The following is a 17803-nucleotide window of genomic DNA, read 5'->3' on the forward strand; positions in this document are numbered from 1 at the left end:
GTCCCCTAAGCCTGCCAGGAGCTATTTCTGAGCTCAGAGACAGGAATTACCCCTGAGCACTGCTAGGTGTGACCCAAAAGCAAAAAAAAAATTAAATGAAACATCGTAAGTTCCCTTCATCTCTTTACCCCTGCTGTTGATGACACAGGGCAAGATATCATCAGAAGAAACTGACTTAAACTGACTTTGTACCACACTGATGACAGTTAGTGGTAGCAACGTAAGGAAATTTGAGATGCTGGTACCCCAGGAAGCTCCCAAATCATCTGCTTGCCAACTGGATGAGAGTCAGGTGGGGGCTTTGGCCTACAAGTGAGACACATTTATTTTTGTATGTGAGCAGTAATCACGGGCTGTTGAGCTATCCAAATCTGTAGCTGAAAGAATTATTGTTAAGAGCTGAATGGGAAGAATGGATTACACAAAGTAAATCCTTACAGATACAAAACCAACACTACAAAAATCCTAGACCATCAAGTTTTGTTTTGTTGGGCTATGATCTGGGGGCTTTCTCTTGGAAAGTGGGGTAATACAGATAAATTGCAACAAGATACTTGCAAATATGAGTTTTATATATAATTTAAGAGAAAGCATATTTTAAGTAGCAAGAGAATCATCTCATTAAGTAGGTTTTTAATGGCACTCTATACCCAAATCTATCTCCCTTTAGCTAATGATTTTCCAAATCAACTTACTTTCTCTGCTGTCTTTCATGTTTCTCTCTAAATGAGAATTCAAAGGCTCCGAACTTTCCAGCAAGAAATTTAAGGAAGGGCTCATTCATTTCAAAAAGTGAAGTGGGTGGCGTTTTTATTCTAGTTGACTTTGTAAACCAATCATTCAGAGAGCTAGAAATGGTTTTATAAATATTAACTCTATCACTGTTAAATTGATCCTGAAAAACTTATTTTAGTAAGCATGCACAGAGCGAATATAGTAACTACAAACTGAATTAAACAAACCCTTTTCTCGGAAACTCTAGTTCAGAGCGTTTCTGAAAAGTTTTATACTGAGTTGCATTAACATATCCTCATTGCACAATCTTAATAAAAATGACTGAACATTGAGTATGCTGGGTTTCCTAGGAAAAAAATAAAAAATTAAAGGACCAATTGAGATTTGCTTCTAGACACTGTAGTCACCAAACTATTCTACTTAATGATTGTCAGATTTGTTTATCCAATTTGGTTAGGCCAGAAATGAGCTAATATTGCCAAGGCCATATGCTTCTAAAACTCTTGGGCAAAAGTCTAATGAAGATAGTGAAATACCTCTAAAGTCTGTAGATTCTAGGAGATCTATCCCAAACAATGATTTTAATGTCAAATACTTTTGTGTTTACACTTTAGATCTTCCACCTCCAGCAACCCGAGAAAGGCCCCCAGGGTGCAAAACAGTGTTTGTGGGCGGCCTGCCTGAAAATGGAACAGAGCAGATCATCGTGGAAATGTTTGAACAGTGTGGGGAGATCATTGCCATTCGAAAGAGCAAAAAGAATTTCTGCCACATTCGCTTTACTGAGGAGTACATGGTGGACAAGGCCCTTTATCTTTCTGGTATGTGGTCAGTTTTGTATTCTGTGCCAACCAGACACAATGCCCATGACAGGACTCAGTGTATTTTCATCTCTAGCACTTGAAGTTTAGGTTCCCTCGTATTTGTCCTTGTCTTCGGGGATATGAAATGTATGTTGTCATCCACATTGTCCATTAAACTTCTTTAGTCATTCCCCATTGTCTATCAGACACTCTTAAACTTCTGGGTCTGAGTCCTCACACTAGAACACTCAGTGTAGAGTCCAGGTCTTCCCTTGTCTTTCCTTCATCTTCAAGGATGAGGGGTCAGTAGAAATGTAGGGCCAAAGTCCTTGAGAATGCTCAGTGGGGAAGCCTAGTTGTAGTAACTAGTAAGGGGAAACCTTACTTGTAGTAACTAAAGGTCTATCGTTTTTACCTTTCAGCATTGTCTACTGATCCTTCCTTTACCTACAATAGTACTATCACACTGAACTAATCTAGTTTCTTAAATGTTTCACTTTGTTTTTGACCCTTTCCTTTAACTAAAATTATCTTTTTCCACCCATGATACACACATTTCCATCATACCCTAAAGTTCCAGCTGAATATAGTCTCTCTGAAAAGGCTTCTCTGACTTCTTTTCCACGAAGCCCCGGATTTATTTTTTTTTAATTTTTATTTTGATCATAGTGGCTTACATATCTTTCACATTAGTATTTTAGGTACATATTAACATTGAATCAGGGGAATACCCACCACCAAATTTGTCCTCCCCCCTTCCCCGTTCCCTTTCTGCAACCCATATCCCCCACCATCACCCCCCAGGCTGCTAGAGTAGGTGGTCCCCTCTTTGTCTAGCTTACTATCAGTGATCATACAACTGTTTGGTCCTGGTGCCCTCCCTTGTTTCTCCCTCTATTTGAGAGGCTAACTTAGATAAATCGAGTTATGTGGTTTTGTTTGAGGGAAAGAAAGGCAATAGAATGGGGTAAAGATTAAGCAAAAAAATTTAAAAATAAATAAATAATTAATTAATTTTAAAAAATATGCTGATGGGGCCGGAGAGATAGCATGGAGGCAAGGTGTTTGTCTTTCATGCAGAAGATCATTGGTTCGAATCCCAGCATCCCATATGGTCCCCCGAGCCTGTCAGGAGCGATTTCTGAGCACTGCTGGGTGTGACCAAAAAAACAAAAAAAAAAATATGCTGAAAATGGGCGTAGTCCTTCTAGTGGCTATCAGCCTCAGTTTGAGAGAGGACATGAAAAAGGTAATTGAAACACCATAACAATACAAAAATAAATGTCAAATTAATTATCCAGTGAGCCCTACAGCAATAAAGAGAAGCACTACCAAATAGTCTCTGTTCTGAATTCAAATCATGTCAGAGTGCAAAAAGAAAGAGAAAGATAAGATAAAATAATATAAAAATAGAAAAGGAGACATCAACTTCAATATCTATACCAAAATAAAGACGTCAAAAAACAATCAATCAGTCAATAAATAAATATATATGTGGGAAAATGATTATTTTGTGCTTTTTTTTCTTCCTTTTTTTTCCTTTTTCCCACTGCATAGGCACAGTAATTATTGGGGATATTATAGAGGGAATTCCCTTGGCCTAGGAGATACAGGGTTTCTCTATCCCTGAAGTATACTGTCATGGGATTAACTATAGACTCCTTGCATGATCATTTACTCTCCCCTCAGTGCTTTTGTGGTGTATGAAAACTTCTGCTTCATCATGGATGGTAAAATCAGTCCTCTGTATCTAGAGATCTTGGTGACTGTGCAGTTCAAGGAACGGAGCTTATGATAAAGGCTTTCTTTGCGGTTCTAGCAGTTCTGCTTCTTCAGTGTCATTTTAATTCATCTTCTGTAGTTGGTGTTCTTGGTCATTATGTTGCTCCTACAAGCCCCGGATTTATTCAGGAGCCCTTTTTTTCTAGTACTTTTCATTTGTTTGTTTTTGGGCCACACCCAGCAGCTATCAGGAGTTATTCCTGGATCTGCACTTAGAAATCACTCCTGGCAGTCTCTGAAGACCATATGGGTTGCCAGGAATCGGACCCAGGTCCTTCCTGGGTTGGCTGCGTGCAAGGCAAATGCCTTACCGCTGGGCTGTCTCTCTGGCCCAACTTTTTAGTTGCTTCTATAGGGCTGGTAAATCCTTCTAATATGATACCTGTAACACCATACTAGAACTGTATTTTCATGTCTCCAAATAAAATTGTGAAATGCTTAGGGTTAAGAATTTTATCTTAAAAAATAATTCTGTTTTAAGATGGAATCCCTCATATTTAATATATAGCCTAGCATTAAAGTTGTGCACAGAAAATAGCTATGAAAGTCTGTTAGTTACCAGATATGTACTGAGAGATGGGCAGAAAGCTAAGCTCAGAACACAGCAAAGACCAAGATAGGCATGCTTCCTAGCATAAGTAAGATTATTTTCTGGGCCAAAGTGGTGGTACAAACAGTAGGGCATTTGCCTTGCATGCGCTGACTAGGACAGACTGCAGTTCGATCTCCCAGCGTCCCATATGGTCCCCCAAGCCAGGATCGATTTCTGAGTGCATAGGCAGGAGTAACCCCTGAGTTCCACAGGGTATGGCCCAAAAACAAAAAAAAATAGTATTTTCTGGAGGTGGAAAATATGGTATATGAATAAACAAACTGGGCCCGGAGAGATAGCACAGCAGTGTGTGCCTTGCAAGCAGAAGATTCAGGACCTAAGGTGGTTGGTTCGAATCCCGGTGTCCTATATGGTCCCCCATGCCTGCCAGGAGCTATTTCTGAGCAGACAGCCAGGAGTAACCCCTGAGCACCTGCTGGTGTGGCCCAAAAACCAAAATAAAATGAATAAACAAAGGTCAGGTGCTACGCTAAGTGCTACAAAGAAGATACATGTAGCTTTGTGCCTAGGTGCTGCGGACCCTTTATCCTAATGAGATAAAAAGTCCCTAAGCATAACCTTAGTGAGTTCATTTTCCCACTAAGAGTCAAGCGGGAGCACAAAGAGGTGAATATGGAATATGAATTATGAAATATGAAATAAATGAGACCACACAGAATGCATGGGGACTTGCGTCTAGAAAGACGAAGACAAATTTATTTTTTGAGCTGGGTAACTTTTAAGGGTTGAGCTCTGGAATGCTGGGTGTAATTTTGGAGATCAAAGAAAGTGGGAGATGGTCAGGGAAACAGAATGAAAGCCCATGGTTAAAATCTGCATATTAAAGAACTGATACTGAAGGTGAAAAGAAGTTTTGTTGTGGGTTTGCTTTGTTTTGGGTAAGCAGGAGAAACCAGGTAATTTTCAGGGAAGTGGGAAGAGAGAGAAATGTTTTAGAGTTCTGGGGAAAACTGAAAATTGCTTTACTATGAGCTAAGTTTTGGGAAAAAACATGATCTTGGCGCCAAGGTAGCAGAGATCACAGAGAGCTGGTCAGTGGGAGACTTATGGCAGGATTTGTACTGTGCTTCTTTGTTAGAAAGAAATATTGAGGCCTGATTTCTAATAATGATCAAAAATAGAGAGATAGTTACAGCCACTTTAGAATTATGGCCAAACAATCTACACAAAGGGTCAACTGATTTGACTGCTCTAAGCGGGCCTTTTTGGCAAATAATTCTTTTTCAGGAGTGCAACACTTCTGATGTGTGTGCCCTTCCTGAGTGGGGTGTAACACCTAGGAGTGTTAGAATATGAGATTTTCTGTATATTTAAGTTAAGACAATATGAACATCTGGGAAGAGAGCATTCAGAAATAAGGAAGAGAATGTAAAAGATTTGGAGAATGAAAATGGATCTGGCATGTTGAAACAGAAAGCTAACATGACTAGAACATAAAAGAGATATAAGATGAAAGAGATAAAAGATGAAAGGCCAAAGGTTTTTCCTTTATATTTTCCCCAACTATTGCTGCCCCTTCGCAAAAAAACTCCCCCCCCCCTATTTCTTTTTTGTCTTTTAAATAGGGGTTTCCACCTTTTTCATAGAACCTTGGGACATGGATTACTTTTTATTACCTCACATTTCTGCAGTTTTCTATAAAATCAAGAAAGAAAATAAAGGATGCAGGCCAGGGACCAAGAGGTCTCAGGTGCATTGGTAGAGAGAAAAAGGACAGAACTAAACATCCAAACCAAAGTTAGTAACAGCAGAATCAAGAGACTTAAACTTTAACAATCTAAATTTAAATGGGCCTGTTATACTGGAAGGCCAGGGAGCAAAGGGTAGTGGTATAGGATTCACTCTGGCATCATTAATGAAGGGAGGTTGACACTAGTGGTGGGAATGGCCCTTAATTCACTGTATATCTAAAAGTCAACTATGAAGGAATTTGTAGATCACAGTAATTTCAATAAAATAAAATTAAAAAATAAATAAAGGTTAAAGAGAGACGGGAACCAGAGAGCATATGAAGAGCTTACTTTGAATGCCACTGATCTGGTTTCCATCACAAGCACTATACATGATTGCCTGAGCATTGCCAGAAGAGGTCCCTGGGCACAGAGCCAGAAATAAACCATGAGAACAACTGGGTGTGGCCTAAAAAAATAAAGTGAGGCAGTGAGTAGAAATGAAGTCTGAGAGGTAAGAGGTACCAAATTTCATTAGACTTTATATTCTTTGATGGTTAGAATATATTTATGTGCAAATGGAACTACTGAAAACTTTTTAATAATTGATTTGGGGAACAGGTTTAGGACTACTACCAGAGATGCTCAGGCTTTACTCCTGGATCTGAGCTCAGGGATAACTTCTGGCAGAGATCACTCCAGGTAGAGTGCCAGGATAATTCACATAAGACTAATACAAGGCATCTACATCTCCACTCCAACAATTGATTTTTCATTATAGTTTACATAAGATGGTTACCATCGTATAAACAATCTTGGTATATTATTACTGCACCCCACCACCACCATCAACCACTATCCCAATGTCACCTTTAGTCCATCTCTTCCCCTTCCACCCACTGCTTGATAATCTGAGTTTTATAATCCAAATGTTGTCATGTTTTGTACTGTTTATGCCCTTGTTTTGTTAATCTGTATATCACAAATGAGTATAAACACCTGGTATTTGTCCCCCTCACTTTGACATATTGCACAACATGCCCTCCTTCATTTCCATCCACATTATACTGAGCTGCAAGATTTCATATTTTCTTATGACTGGGTGTTATTCAATTCTTTAAATACTATGATGATTCCTTACAAAAGTAAAAATAGAATTCCCATATGACCCAGTAATTCCACTTCTTGGCATCTACCCTCCAAATATAAAACATTAATTTAAAAAGATATATATGCATGTCTATATTTATTGCATAGTAGCTAGGATATGGAAACAGCCATTAGAATGTTTTAAGCAGATTTACCTGATATCATTTACATTTTAGATATAACACTTCTATGTAAATGATAGACTGAGGAGTATAGGCAAGGGTGGTTATTGGGAAATAAAAGTTAACCAACCGTGGCATTAGTCTAAGATAAAAATTATCAGGGCTTATTTATATGTTAGTTGAAGTTCAGATAGTGATAGCTATTTTTCATATTTTAGTTTGTGATAGAAATTTAGATTTAATTTAGGTATAATTCTGAGAGAAAGGAACTGTAATAGAAATGTTTTCTATTGAATACTAAAAAGTGAAGCTCTGTTCCTTTTGGAGTGATTTCATGATAAATTTCCATAGGTGATCCTTTGCTTAAGTTGGCATTGTTCTTTATGGAAAATGAACAAAGACACCCATGGGCAGAAGAAGGGGTAATTGGGAAAGCCATAAAGCAGTTAGCTTCTTTATTGCCAAACATTAGTGATTTGGAAAAATGGGGTCTAAGGGTAGATATTTTATGGTAACAAAACATTCATATAACAAGTACTTTTGGACAATTATTTTGTATAAGATTTTGTGTTCTGTATTATAGAGCACTGAAAATGAGTGAAACCTACTTCTTCCACTTAATGAACTTAGGGGTGGTTTGCAGTCATTCATTTAATGAACACTAAGTGCCAGGCATTGCTCAAGACACATGCTAGTAGTATTATGTAGATTATAAATTGCTAAAGCAAAGTGACAAAAAACAACAAAACAAACTTCTAAACTCTGAGGACTTCTGATTTCCCAGGGAATAGAATACTAAGGAAGGAATGAGAAGAATGGCATTTTTGGTTTTGGACTGGTATTACCTTTGCTGATAGAAGTTGTGACAGCTTCACACTTACAAACATATGAAGCCAAAGCCCAGAAATTCTATAATGTTCCTAACCAATACATCAATGAAAAAATATAATCAAATAGAATTTCATTAGGCAAAGAGGATGGGGAGAAGTAAAGAAGGGAAAGAGAGAGGACAAGAACAGTGTGCTTGAGTCTGCTAGCCATTGATATAAAAATACCAGTATTTCTTTTTTTAATAATTTATTTAAGCGCCGCGGTTTCAAAAATATTCATAGTTGGGTTTCAGTCATCAAATGTACACCACCCTTCACCAGTGTAATTTTCCCACCACCAATGTTCTCCATTTCCCTCGTCCCCCATCCCTTGCCTATCTTTTGGACAGGCATTCTATTTCTTTCTCTCACTATTATTGTCTTGGTAGTTGTTAGTGTAATTATTTCTCTAACTGTGCTCACTATTCTATGTGGTAAGCTTCATATCATAGGCTGGTCCTTACAGCCTTCATCTTTATTGTCTCTAGGTATTATTACCATATTGTTTTTTATTTTTCTTAAATCCCAGAGATTAGTGAGACTAATATATATATATAATATATATGTGTGTGACTTATATATATATGACATATATATGTGACATATATATAACTTATTTCACTCATCATGATAGTCTCCATCAATGATATAGTCCATGATAGTCCATCAATGTATAGCCAAATTTCATGACTTCATTTTTTCTAACAGCTAAGTAGTATTCCATTGTATAGATGTACCACAATTTCTTTAGCCATTCATCTTTTGTCAGGCACCTGAATTGTTTCCATATTCTGACTAATGTAACATAGCAGTGCAATGAACATAGGAGTACAGAAGGCATTTTTGTATATTAATTTTGTGTTCCTAGGATTTATCTCTAGGAGTGATATTTCTGGACTATTTCTAGTTTTTTGAGGAATATCCATATTGTTTTCCAGAAAGGCTGGGGTAAATGGCATTCCCACCAGCAGTGAATGAGAGTTCATTTCTTCCCGTATCCAAGCCAGCACTGGTTGTTTTATTCTTTATGATGTGTTCCAATCTTTGTGGCCTGAGATGATATCTCATTGTTGTTTACATTTGAGTCTCCCTGATTATTAGTGATGTGGAACATTTTTTCATGTGCCTTTTAACCATCTGTATATCTTCTTTGAGGAAATTTCTGTTCATTTCTTCTCTCCTTTTTTCATGGAGTTAGATGTAAAAACTACATATAGTTCAAAGCAAAAGTTTCCAGTTATCTAAACAATGTAATTTTTATTATGGGGCTATTGCTATTTCCTTAGTTCTTTTACGAAGTTGCTTAATAAACTTTGTTTATAAAGAGCAAAAAATACTTTTTTAAAGATCAAAGTTTATTAGTATTATAGGGGAAGTTCAGAGGAGAGAAGAAAAATTAGTCTTCTGATTCTTAATTTGGGGTATCAGAAAAGATAGCATTTGGGGTCTTTTGCAACATTTGGCAATGAAAAAGCATTTTTGAATGGATATTGATGTAGCATGAAGAAAAGTACAAAGATGCTAAGTTTTGTTGAACATCCAAGGAAAGCCTCCTAGTAGTTTGTATACTGAGTAGATATGAAAGGAGGAGAAAAAAATCACTTTTTAGAAGACTTTGATAAAAGCTCAGCAGTTGGGTTTTTATTCCTCAGGTAATAGGGAACTGTTGAAAAAAAACTTCTGAGTAAGGAAGATAATTGCTTCTGAAAGATTAACCTGACAGCTCTGTGTAAAAATGGATTAGAGTGGAGACAAGGAAGAGGAAGTCATTTAGAAACCCATTGCGGTAGGCCAGGAAAAAGGTAGTGGGGGTTTGAAAAAAAGCACAAAGAACGGGAGGAGACATGTGCAGAATAGTTTTATTACACTCACAAAGTGCTGTAAAACCTAACTTCTAAAGATTCAATAGCACTTAACAATGATAATAGAGCATTCCATAATAGAGTATTTTAATAAGGAATTGAAAAGTCCTGAACAGTTGGATATAAAAAACAACAATGCTGCTTAGGAGGCATCCATCTAAACATCACTGAAATCAGCTTTCTGATAATAACCACCTCCTTAGAAACATTCTTGTACCTACCAAAGGATATAAGATTGCAATCAGTGATGTGAAAACGACTAAATTTTGCTCTTTAAAGTTAACCCGTTTCCCTGAAAGCTGATATTGTAAAAGACAAAAGTTAAAACAAACAAAAATATCTTCAAAAAAAGAGAAAATATCAGAATGAACTTTTCTCCTACTCGAATTGACTGACATATTTCTAAAAGCAAGTATTGAGCATAGGGCACCAAGGTATCACACCACAGCAATTTCCATATATTTATACAGATATTTCTCATCAATCTGTCATTTGATCCACTTCAAGATCCTGGGAGTATAGACAATACAATTTCAGTAGTCCCATTTTTCTAATAAATTGGATAATCTAATAAAATACAAGTATATTATAAATAGTTATGGTCGCTTGAAGTGCTTGCTTATGAAATCTATTCTTTTTCTAAAATGATATATGGAAGTTTTAGTATTCTTGAGCCTTATTTTTTAAAACAGTCCTATTAGTATATAATTGATATGAATGTACTTCACATACTTCAAATCTACAATTGTTTTCATTTAGCACATGACACTCTGTGAAACCCACTTGGTCAAAATAATGAATATTCTTACTACCAGAGAAAACTTTTTTTTTGTAATATTTTACTCATATCCCTCCTCACTTTCATACTAGTTAATTGTTGATATGTTTTGTGTCAAATAAGTATACATTTTCGTATAAATAAAATTATATATTTAACATAAATATAATTATACACCATATATGGTCTTCTCTGTTTTGTATAGACAGACTTTGGTATCATTTTTCAGTGTTGGGATTTCCTTTAACGTTTGTTGTAATGCAAATCTGCACCTGATAATTTTTTTAGCTTTTCTACGTGTCAAAATTTTTATTTTGCCTTTCTTTATGAAAAATGTGTTCGCTTGGGTATAGAATTCAGGATTTATGGGTATTTTTCTCTCAAATGTGACTCCACTGCTTCTTTTTCCAATTTGTCTCCATTAAGAAATGTTAGCTTTTGTATTACTTGCATATGTCTTTTGTCTGTGATACTTAAAATATATTCTTTTATTGGTAGTGGTCAGTAATTTCACTATGATGCACATTGTAATTTCCTTCATGTTTCTTTGCTTTAAAGTCCATTAAACTTAATTTCTGAATTTTCATCAAATTTAGAACTTTTCTACCACCGTTTTCAATTTTTTTCCCATTCACTAACCTCTCTCCATTGAGGACTCTAATTAGGGCTAGATTAAACTCCTTATGTTGTCCTACAGCTCACCACTGGTATGGTGAAATTTCTTTGTCTTTTTGTACATTTATTTTGTAATTTGATAATTTTCATAATTTGATCATTTCTTTGTCTTTTTATACACAGTACTCTGTACTGTGATAATTTTTAGATACAGCATATATATCTTATTTTTAATATTTTCTAATGTATATGAGTTCATGTCTTTAGTTTTTGTTTAATTTTTCAATATTTCCTTGAGTGTTTAAGAAAATTAAATCTCATAATAATATCTACTTAATGTCCTCATTTGTTAATTACATTATTTTTATAAACTTAATTCTGTTTTGATAGATTATTTTTTTTTACTGAGTTCCCTACTTCTTTGCATTTTGAATAATTTTTCTTTGGTTACCAGATATAAATTTTACCTTACTGTATGTCAGATATTTTTTGTTTTTATAAATATTCTTGATCTTTGTTCCCAAGTACAGTTAAGTAACTTAGAAACTAGACCTTGGTTTTAAGTATAGTCAGAAGAAATAGAACGTGGACCTGTTTTTCTCAACTAAAAAAACAAATCTTTTTATGACTACCCAATACTCATTTCCCCTTTTGTTGTTTTTTTTTTGGGGGGGTGAGTCACACCTGTTGATGCTCAGGGGTTACTACTGACTCTGTGCTCAGAAATCTCTCCTGGCAGGCATGGGGACCATTTGGGATGACAGGATTTGAACCACTGTCCCCTGGATCGGCTGCTTGCAAGGCAAATGCCCTACCTCTGTGATATCTCTTATCTACCTTTTGGATAGCACATCTGGCAAGCTGACAGGGCACAGGACTATACTTGGCAAGGTTTTGGGGGCCATTTTTTGACACTCATGGATCAAATGTACATGTAAAACATGCACTCACTCTTTTAGAGCCATCTCTTTGGCCCACATTATGACTTTTTATGCTTTGACTAATATAGAGAGAATCTGTTACTGTGTTGTGTGAGCTCTGCAGATTTTTAACGATAATATTTAGGTAGTTTACATATACATACATGTTAAATATACAAACTTACATGTACAATGTGGAAATATAAAATAGTAGAGGACTTCATGCATCTTTCAGAAGTTTTTTTTTTTTACTGTTGACTTTCTTCTTTCAAGACCTCTGGCTTCTGCATCCCTGGACTACCTCATACCTCATACTACATCCCTGAACTCCCAATTCAATATCCTTAACTCAGAGAAATTATCACAATTTGCAATTGTGAGTTCTCTCTGAGTTAAGGCCTAGAAACTCTTTCCAAACTGTAAACTTGAAAAATGAAAGTAGGTTACTTCATTTAGTTCTTCTCTCAATTTTTGTCATGGGGGATTCTTGAGCACCTAAAAATACTCTGAAGGCCCTCCTAGCAATATTCGGCCCACCAGGTCGGCAGTTCAAGTCCAAAGGATTTGATGCTGCTCAGGTCCTGTGGTGCAAGGGATTGCATAAGCCATCTTGGTAGTGCTTATGGTCCTACAAGACCACACCCAGCAGTGCTCAGGGACCTACTAGGCTTTACCATAGAATAGCTCAGGAAATTATGTAATGCAGGGATCTAACTAGGGTTGGCTACATTCAAGCAATGTGTCTTAACCACTTTATTTTTTCCAAAACCCATAATCACTGTATTATCTGAAGTTTGTTGTCTTTAAAAAGCATTTCTATTTTGCCCATATATTTAGTTGTATGAGTTACTTTGCCTGTTTGTGCTGAGATAACTATATGAAAGCAGCAAGCTCAATACCTAAAACTTAAAAGTTAATAAAAAGTAAATGTTTCTCTGCCCCCCTCCCAACACGTTTTGGTAAGAAACATGTTTGGAGTAGTATAGTTAGTACATACAATAATGAAGAGAGTTGGATCCTTATTGTCTAAACATTTTGCTTCTTATACCACTATATTATAGACAAACTACCTCTTTTTTCTGAGGTAATAGTATAAATATATAGGTGCTATATAGCACCTAGTTCACATACATACTTACCTCATAATATCCAACACTTTTCATAAATAGTGCTTACAGTCATTGAAAATATCTAGGACAATATTTAGAGATTGAAATGTTAAATTAATACATGCAAATTTTATCAAAATTTCTGTTGTATTTAAGTAATGCTCTTGAATTTATCTAAAATTAATTTTTATTTAAATAAAAATTATATTTTATTTAACCTCAGATCTAGGCCACCTTTTTCAGTTCTTCCCAGCCGCTGTCACCATAAAAGATGCATTCTTTTTTTATAAATGTATACTTAAGCACCATGATTACAACCATGTTTGTAGTTGGGTTTCAGTCATAAACAGAATACCCCCTTTCACCAGTGCAACATTCCCACCACCAATGTACCCCCTCATCCCCCACCCTTGCCTGTATTCCTGACAGGTATTCTACTTATCATTCTTTAACATTGTCATGCTAGTTATTAGTGCAGTTATTTTCCTAACAGCATGTACCACTTTTTGTGATGAGCTTTAAATTGTAAGCTGGTCCTTTCAGCTTTTCCAGCCCTTAATTCTATTGTCTCTGGACAGTAATGTGTTTGATTTTTCTTAAAACCCATAGATGAGTGAGACTATTTTGTGTCTATCTCTCTCCCTCTGACTTATTTCACTCAACATAATAGATTCCATGTACATCAATTTATAGAAAAATTTCATGACTTCATCTCTCCTTATGGCTGCATAATATTCTATTGTGTATATGTAACACAGTTTCTTTAGTCATTCATCTGTTGAAGGGCAGGCATCTTGGTTTTTTCCAGAATCTGGCTATTGTAAATATCGCTGCAATGAATATAGGTGTAAGGAAGGGATTTTTGAATTGTATTTTTGTGATCCTAGGGTATATCCCTAGGAGTGGAGTTCAATTTCCAGTTTTTTAAAGAATCTCCATATTGTTTTCCATAAAGACTGGACTAGATGGCATTCCCACCAGCAGTGAATAAGAGTTCCTTCTCTGCACATCCCCACCACCAATGATTGTTCTTGTTCTTTGTTATATATGATATATGCCAGTCACTGTGGTGTGAGATGGTACCTCATTGTAGTTTTGACTTGCACGTTCATGAGGATTAGTGATGTGGAGCATTTTTTCATGTGCCTTTTGGCCATTTGTATTTCTTCTTTGAGGAAGTATCTGTTCATTTCTTCTCCACATTTTCTGATCGGGTTATATGTTTTTTTCTTATTAAGTTCTGTCAGTACCTTGTATATTTTTGGAGTTATCCGCTGTCTGATAGGTATTGAGTGAATAGATTCTCCCATTCTGTGGGTGGCTTTTGTATCTTAGGCACTTTTTCCTTTGAGGTGCAGAAGCTTCTCAGCTTAATATAGTCTCATCTCTGTTTCTTTATCTCTGTTTCCACTTGTTTTAAGAGTGCTGTTTTCTCTTTGAAGATGCCTTTAGTCTCAATGTCATATAGTGTTTTACCTACATGTTGTTCTATATACCTTATGGTTTCAGGCCTGATATCAAGGTCTTTGGACTTGATCTTTGTGCATGGTGTTAGATGGGTTCTGAGTTCGCTTTTTTGCAAGTAGCTAACCAGTTGTGCTAACACCACTTGTTGAAGAGGCTTTTTCTTGATCCATTTTGAATTTCTTGCCTCTTTATCGAAGATTAGTTGATTGTATGTCTGGGGAACATTCTCTGAATATTCAAGTCTATTCCACTGAGTTGAGGATCTATCTTTATTCCAATACCATGCTGTTTTGATAACTATTGCTCTGTAATACAGTTTAAAATTGGGGAAAATAATGCCTCACATATTCCTTTCCCAAGGATTGCTTTAGCTATTCGTGTATGTTTATTGTTCCAAATGAATTATTTCAGAAGTGTTTGATCTACTTCTTTGAAAAAATGTCATGGGTATCTTTAGAGGGGTTGCATTAAATTTGTACAATGCTTTGAGGAGTATTGCCATTTTAATGACATTAATCATGCCATTTCATGAGCAGGGTATGTGAGAAGACACATTCTTGATATTACTACCCACACAACCTACCTCTGCCAGAAGTAAAATGACAAATAGATATTTAGAAGTACTAAAAATTAAATTGATCCAACCCATAGATTATAATATAACCTAAAATCCAAATATTTTAGTATTTTAAATACAAAATATCAAAAAGTATTTGCAGCTCTTTACTTTCTTGGATACTCTATAATACTTTTTCTCTCTTCCTCTATGCACCTAGGTTACCGCATTCGCCTGGGATCTAGCACAGACAAGAAAGACACTGGCCGTCTCCATGTTGATTTTGCACAAGCTAGAGATGACCTCTATGAGTGGGAGTGTAAACAGCGCATGCTTGCAAGAGAGGAGCGTCATCGTAGAAGAATGGAGGAAGAAAGACTGCGCCCACCATCTCCACCACCAGTGGTCCACTATTCAGATCACGAATGTAGCATTGTTGCTGAAAAACTGAAAGGTGAGAAAGACATTAGAGATTTGTCATTGAAATAATTTCCTTGAGGTATATTTAATAATGAGTATTATGTTGTTGGTGCCCTACATTTCTACCCTCCTAGATTGTAAGTATGTTGGTGCCTGACATAGGTTGATATACAGAATAACTTAAGAACTCAGGATATGTGTCTAGCCATTCTGTGTCTTTGCTATTCACTATCTCAAGTATTGTCATTTTTATATCCAAACAATATGAGGCCCAGGTAGAGCTTGCCTTGAAGATATGAGACCTTAAATTCAGTTACAGCATTTGCTCCTATGCTCAGAGCAATCCCCATGGCACTGCTGTTTGGAATTCCTAGACTAGAGCAAAATAAAATCCCCATTGTACCATAACCAAGTGTATACAAGCACTAAGTGTGAGACCCCCAGGAAGAAATACTGAAACACCGGCTAGAGAAAAAAGTTCAAATTGAAGTAAGCGTATTTCCATTCACTCTTCAGAGTGCTAGAATGGGTCCTTAGTAGAATTCTAATGCTCTCAGTAGTCGTTAATAGATGTACATGGCAGCTAGAAAAGAAAGCTGGACTAGAAGCTTTGAAGGAGCTGACCTACTACTTTAACATTAGAGAATAACTTCTTTTTTATTTTTATTTTCTTCACTAATAAAGTTTATTTCATAAGTAATAACTGATCTAGGGTCATATGAACATGATGGATAATATTAACTTATGATTTTACATTAAATATATTTTCTTTTTTTATTTAAACAACTTTATTACATACATGATTGGATTTGGGTTTCAGTCATGTAAAGAATACCACCCATCACCAGTGCAACATTCCCATCACCAATGTCCCAAATCTCACTCCTCCCCACCCAACCCCGCCTGTACTCTAGACAGGCTTTCTATTTCCCTCGTACATTCTCATTATTAGGATAGTTAAAACGTAGTTATTTCTCTAACTAAACTCATCCCTGTTTGTGGTGAGCTTCATGAGATGAGCTGATACTTCCATCTCTTTTCCATTGTGTATATGTACCACAGTTTCTTTAACCATTCATCTGTTGAACAGTATATTGGCTGTTTCCAGAGTCTTGCTATGGTAAATAGTGCTGCAATGAATATAGGTGGAAGGAAGGGATTATTGTATTGTATTTTTGTGTTCCTACGGTATATTCCTAGGAGTGGTATAGCTGGATCGTATGGGAGCTTGATTTCCAGTTTTTGGAGGAATCTCCATATTGCTTTCCATAAAGGTTTAACTAGACAGCAATCCCACCAGCAGTGGATAAGAGTTCCTTTCTCTCCACATCCCCACCAACACTGCTTGTTCTCATTTTGTGATGTGCGCCAATCTCTGTGGTGTGAGGTGGTACATCATAGTTGCTTTGAAATGCATCTCCCTGATGATTAGTGATGTAGAGCATTTTTTCATGTGTCTTTTGGCCATTTGTATTTCTTATTTATCAAAGTGTCTGTCCATTTCTTCTCCCCATTTTTTAATGGGATTAGATTTTTTTATTGTAAATTTTTGTCAGTGCCTTGTATATTTTGGAGATTAGCCCCTTGTCTGATGGGTATTGGGTGAATAGTTTCTCCCACTCAGTGGAGGGCTCTTGTATCCTGGGCGCTATTTCTTTTGAGGTGCAGAAGCTTCTCAGTTTAATATATTCCCATCTGTTCATCTCTGCTTTCACTTGCTTGGAGAGTGCAGTTTCCTCTTTGAAGATGCCTTTAGTCTCAATATCCTGCAGTGTTTTACCTACAAGTGTTGTTCTATGTATCTTATGGTTTCGGGTCTGATATCGAGGTCTTTCATCCATTTGGATTTAACCTTCATACATGATGTTAGCTGGGGGTCTAAGTTCAATTTTTTGTAAGTGGCTAGCCAGTTGTGCCAACAGCATTGCTGAAGAGGCTTTCTTTGCTCCATTTAGGATTTCTTGCTCCTTTTTCAAAAATTAGGTGATTGTATGTCTGGGGAACATTCTCTGAGTATTCAAGCCTATTCCACTGATCTGAGGGACTGTCTTTATGCCAATACCATGTTGTTTTGATAACTATTGCTTTGTAGTACAGTTTAAAGTTGGGGAAAGTAATTCCTCCCATATTCTTTTTCCCAATGATTGCTTTAGCTATTCTAGGGTGTTTATTGTTCAAAACGAATTTCAAAAGTGCTTGATCCACTTCTTTGAAGAATGTCATGGGGATCTTTAGAGGATTAAATCTGTACAATCTTTAGAGCATTAAATCTGTACAATGCTTTGGGGAGTATTGCCATTTTAATGATGCTAATCCTGCCAATCCATGAGCAG

At 36.3% G+C, this 17803-nt stretch overlaps 1 protein-coding gene across 1 annotated transcript in view; it reads left to right on the forward strand.

Moving 5' to 3' along the window:
• ENOX2 (ecto-NOX disulfide-thiol exchanger 2) overlaps positions 1-17803 on the forward strand; it is a 257188-nt gene that overhangs the window by 147691 nt on the left and 91694 nt on the right. The window contains exons 5-6 of the mRNA XM_049766997.1: positions 1350-1556; positions 15271-15504. Of these exons, the coding sequence (XP_049622954.1) occupies positions 1350-1556; positions 15271-15504 (441 nt within the window). The remainder of the gene's footprint in view (positions 1-1349; positions 1557-15270; positions 15505-17803) is intronic.

The sequence above is a fragment of the Suncus etruscus genome, chromosome X, assembly GCF_024139225.1.
Source record: "Suncus etruscus isolate mSunEtr1 chromosome X, mSunEtr1.pri.cur, whole genome shotgun sequence".
In the NCBI taxonomy this organism is placed as follows: Eukaryota; Metazoa; Chordata; class Mammalia; order Eulipotyphla; family Soricidae; genus Suncus; species Suncus etruscus.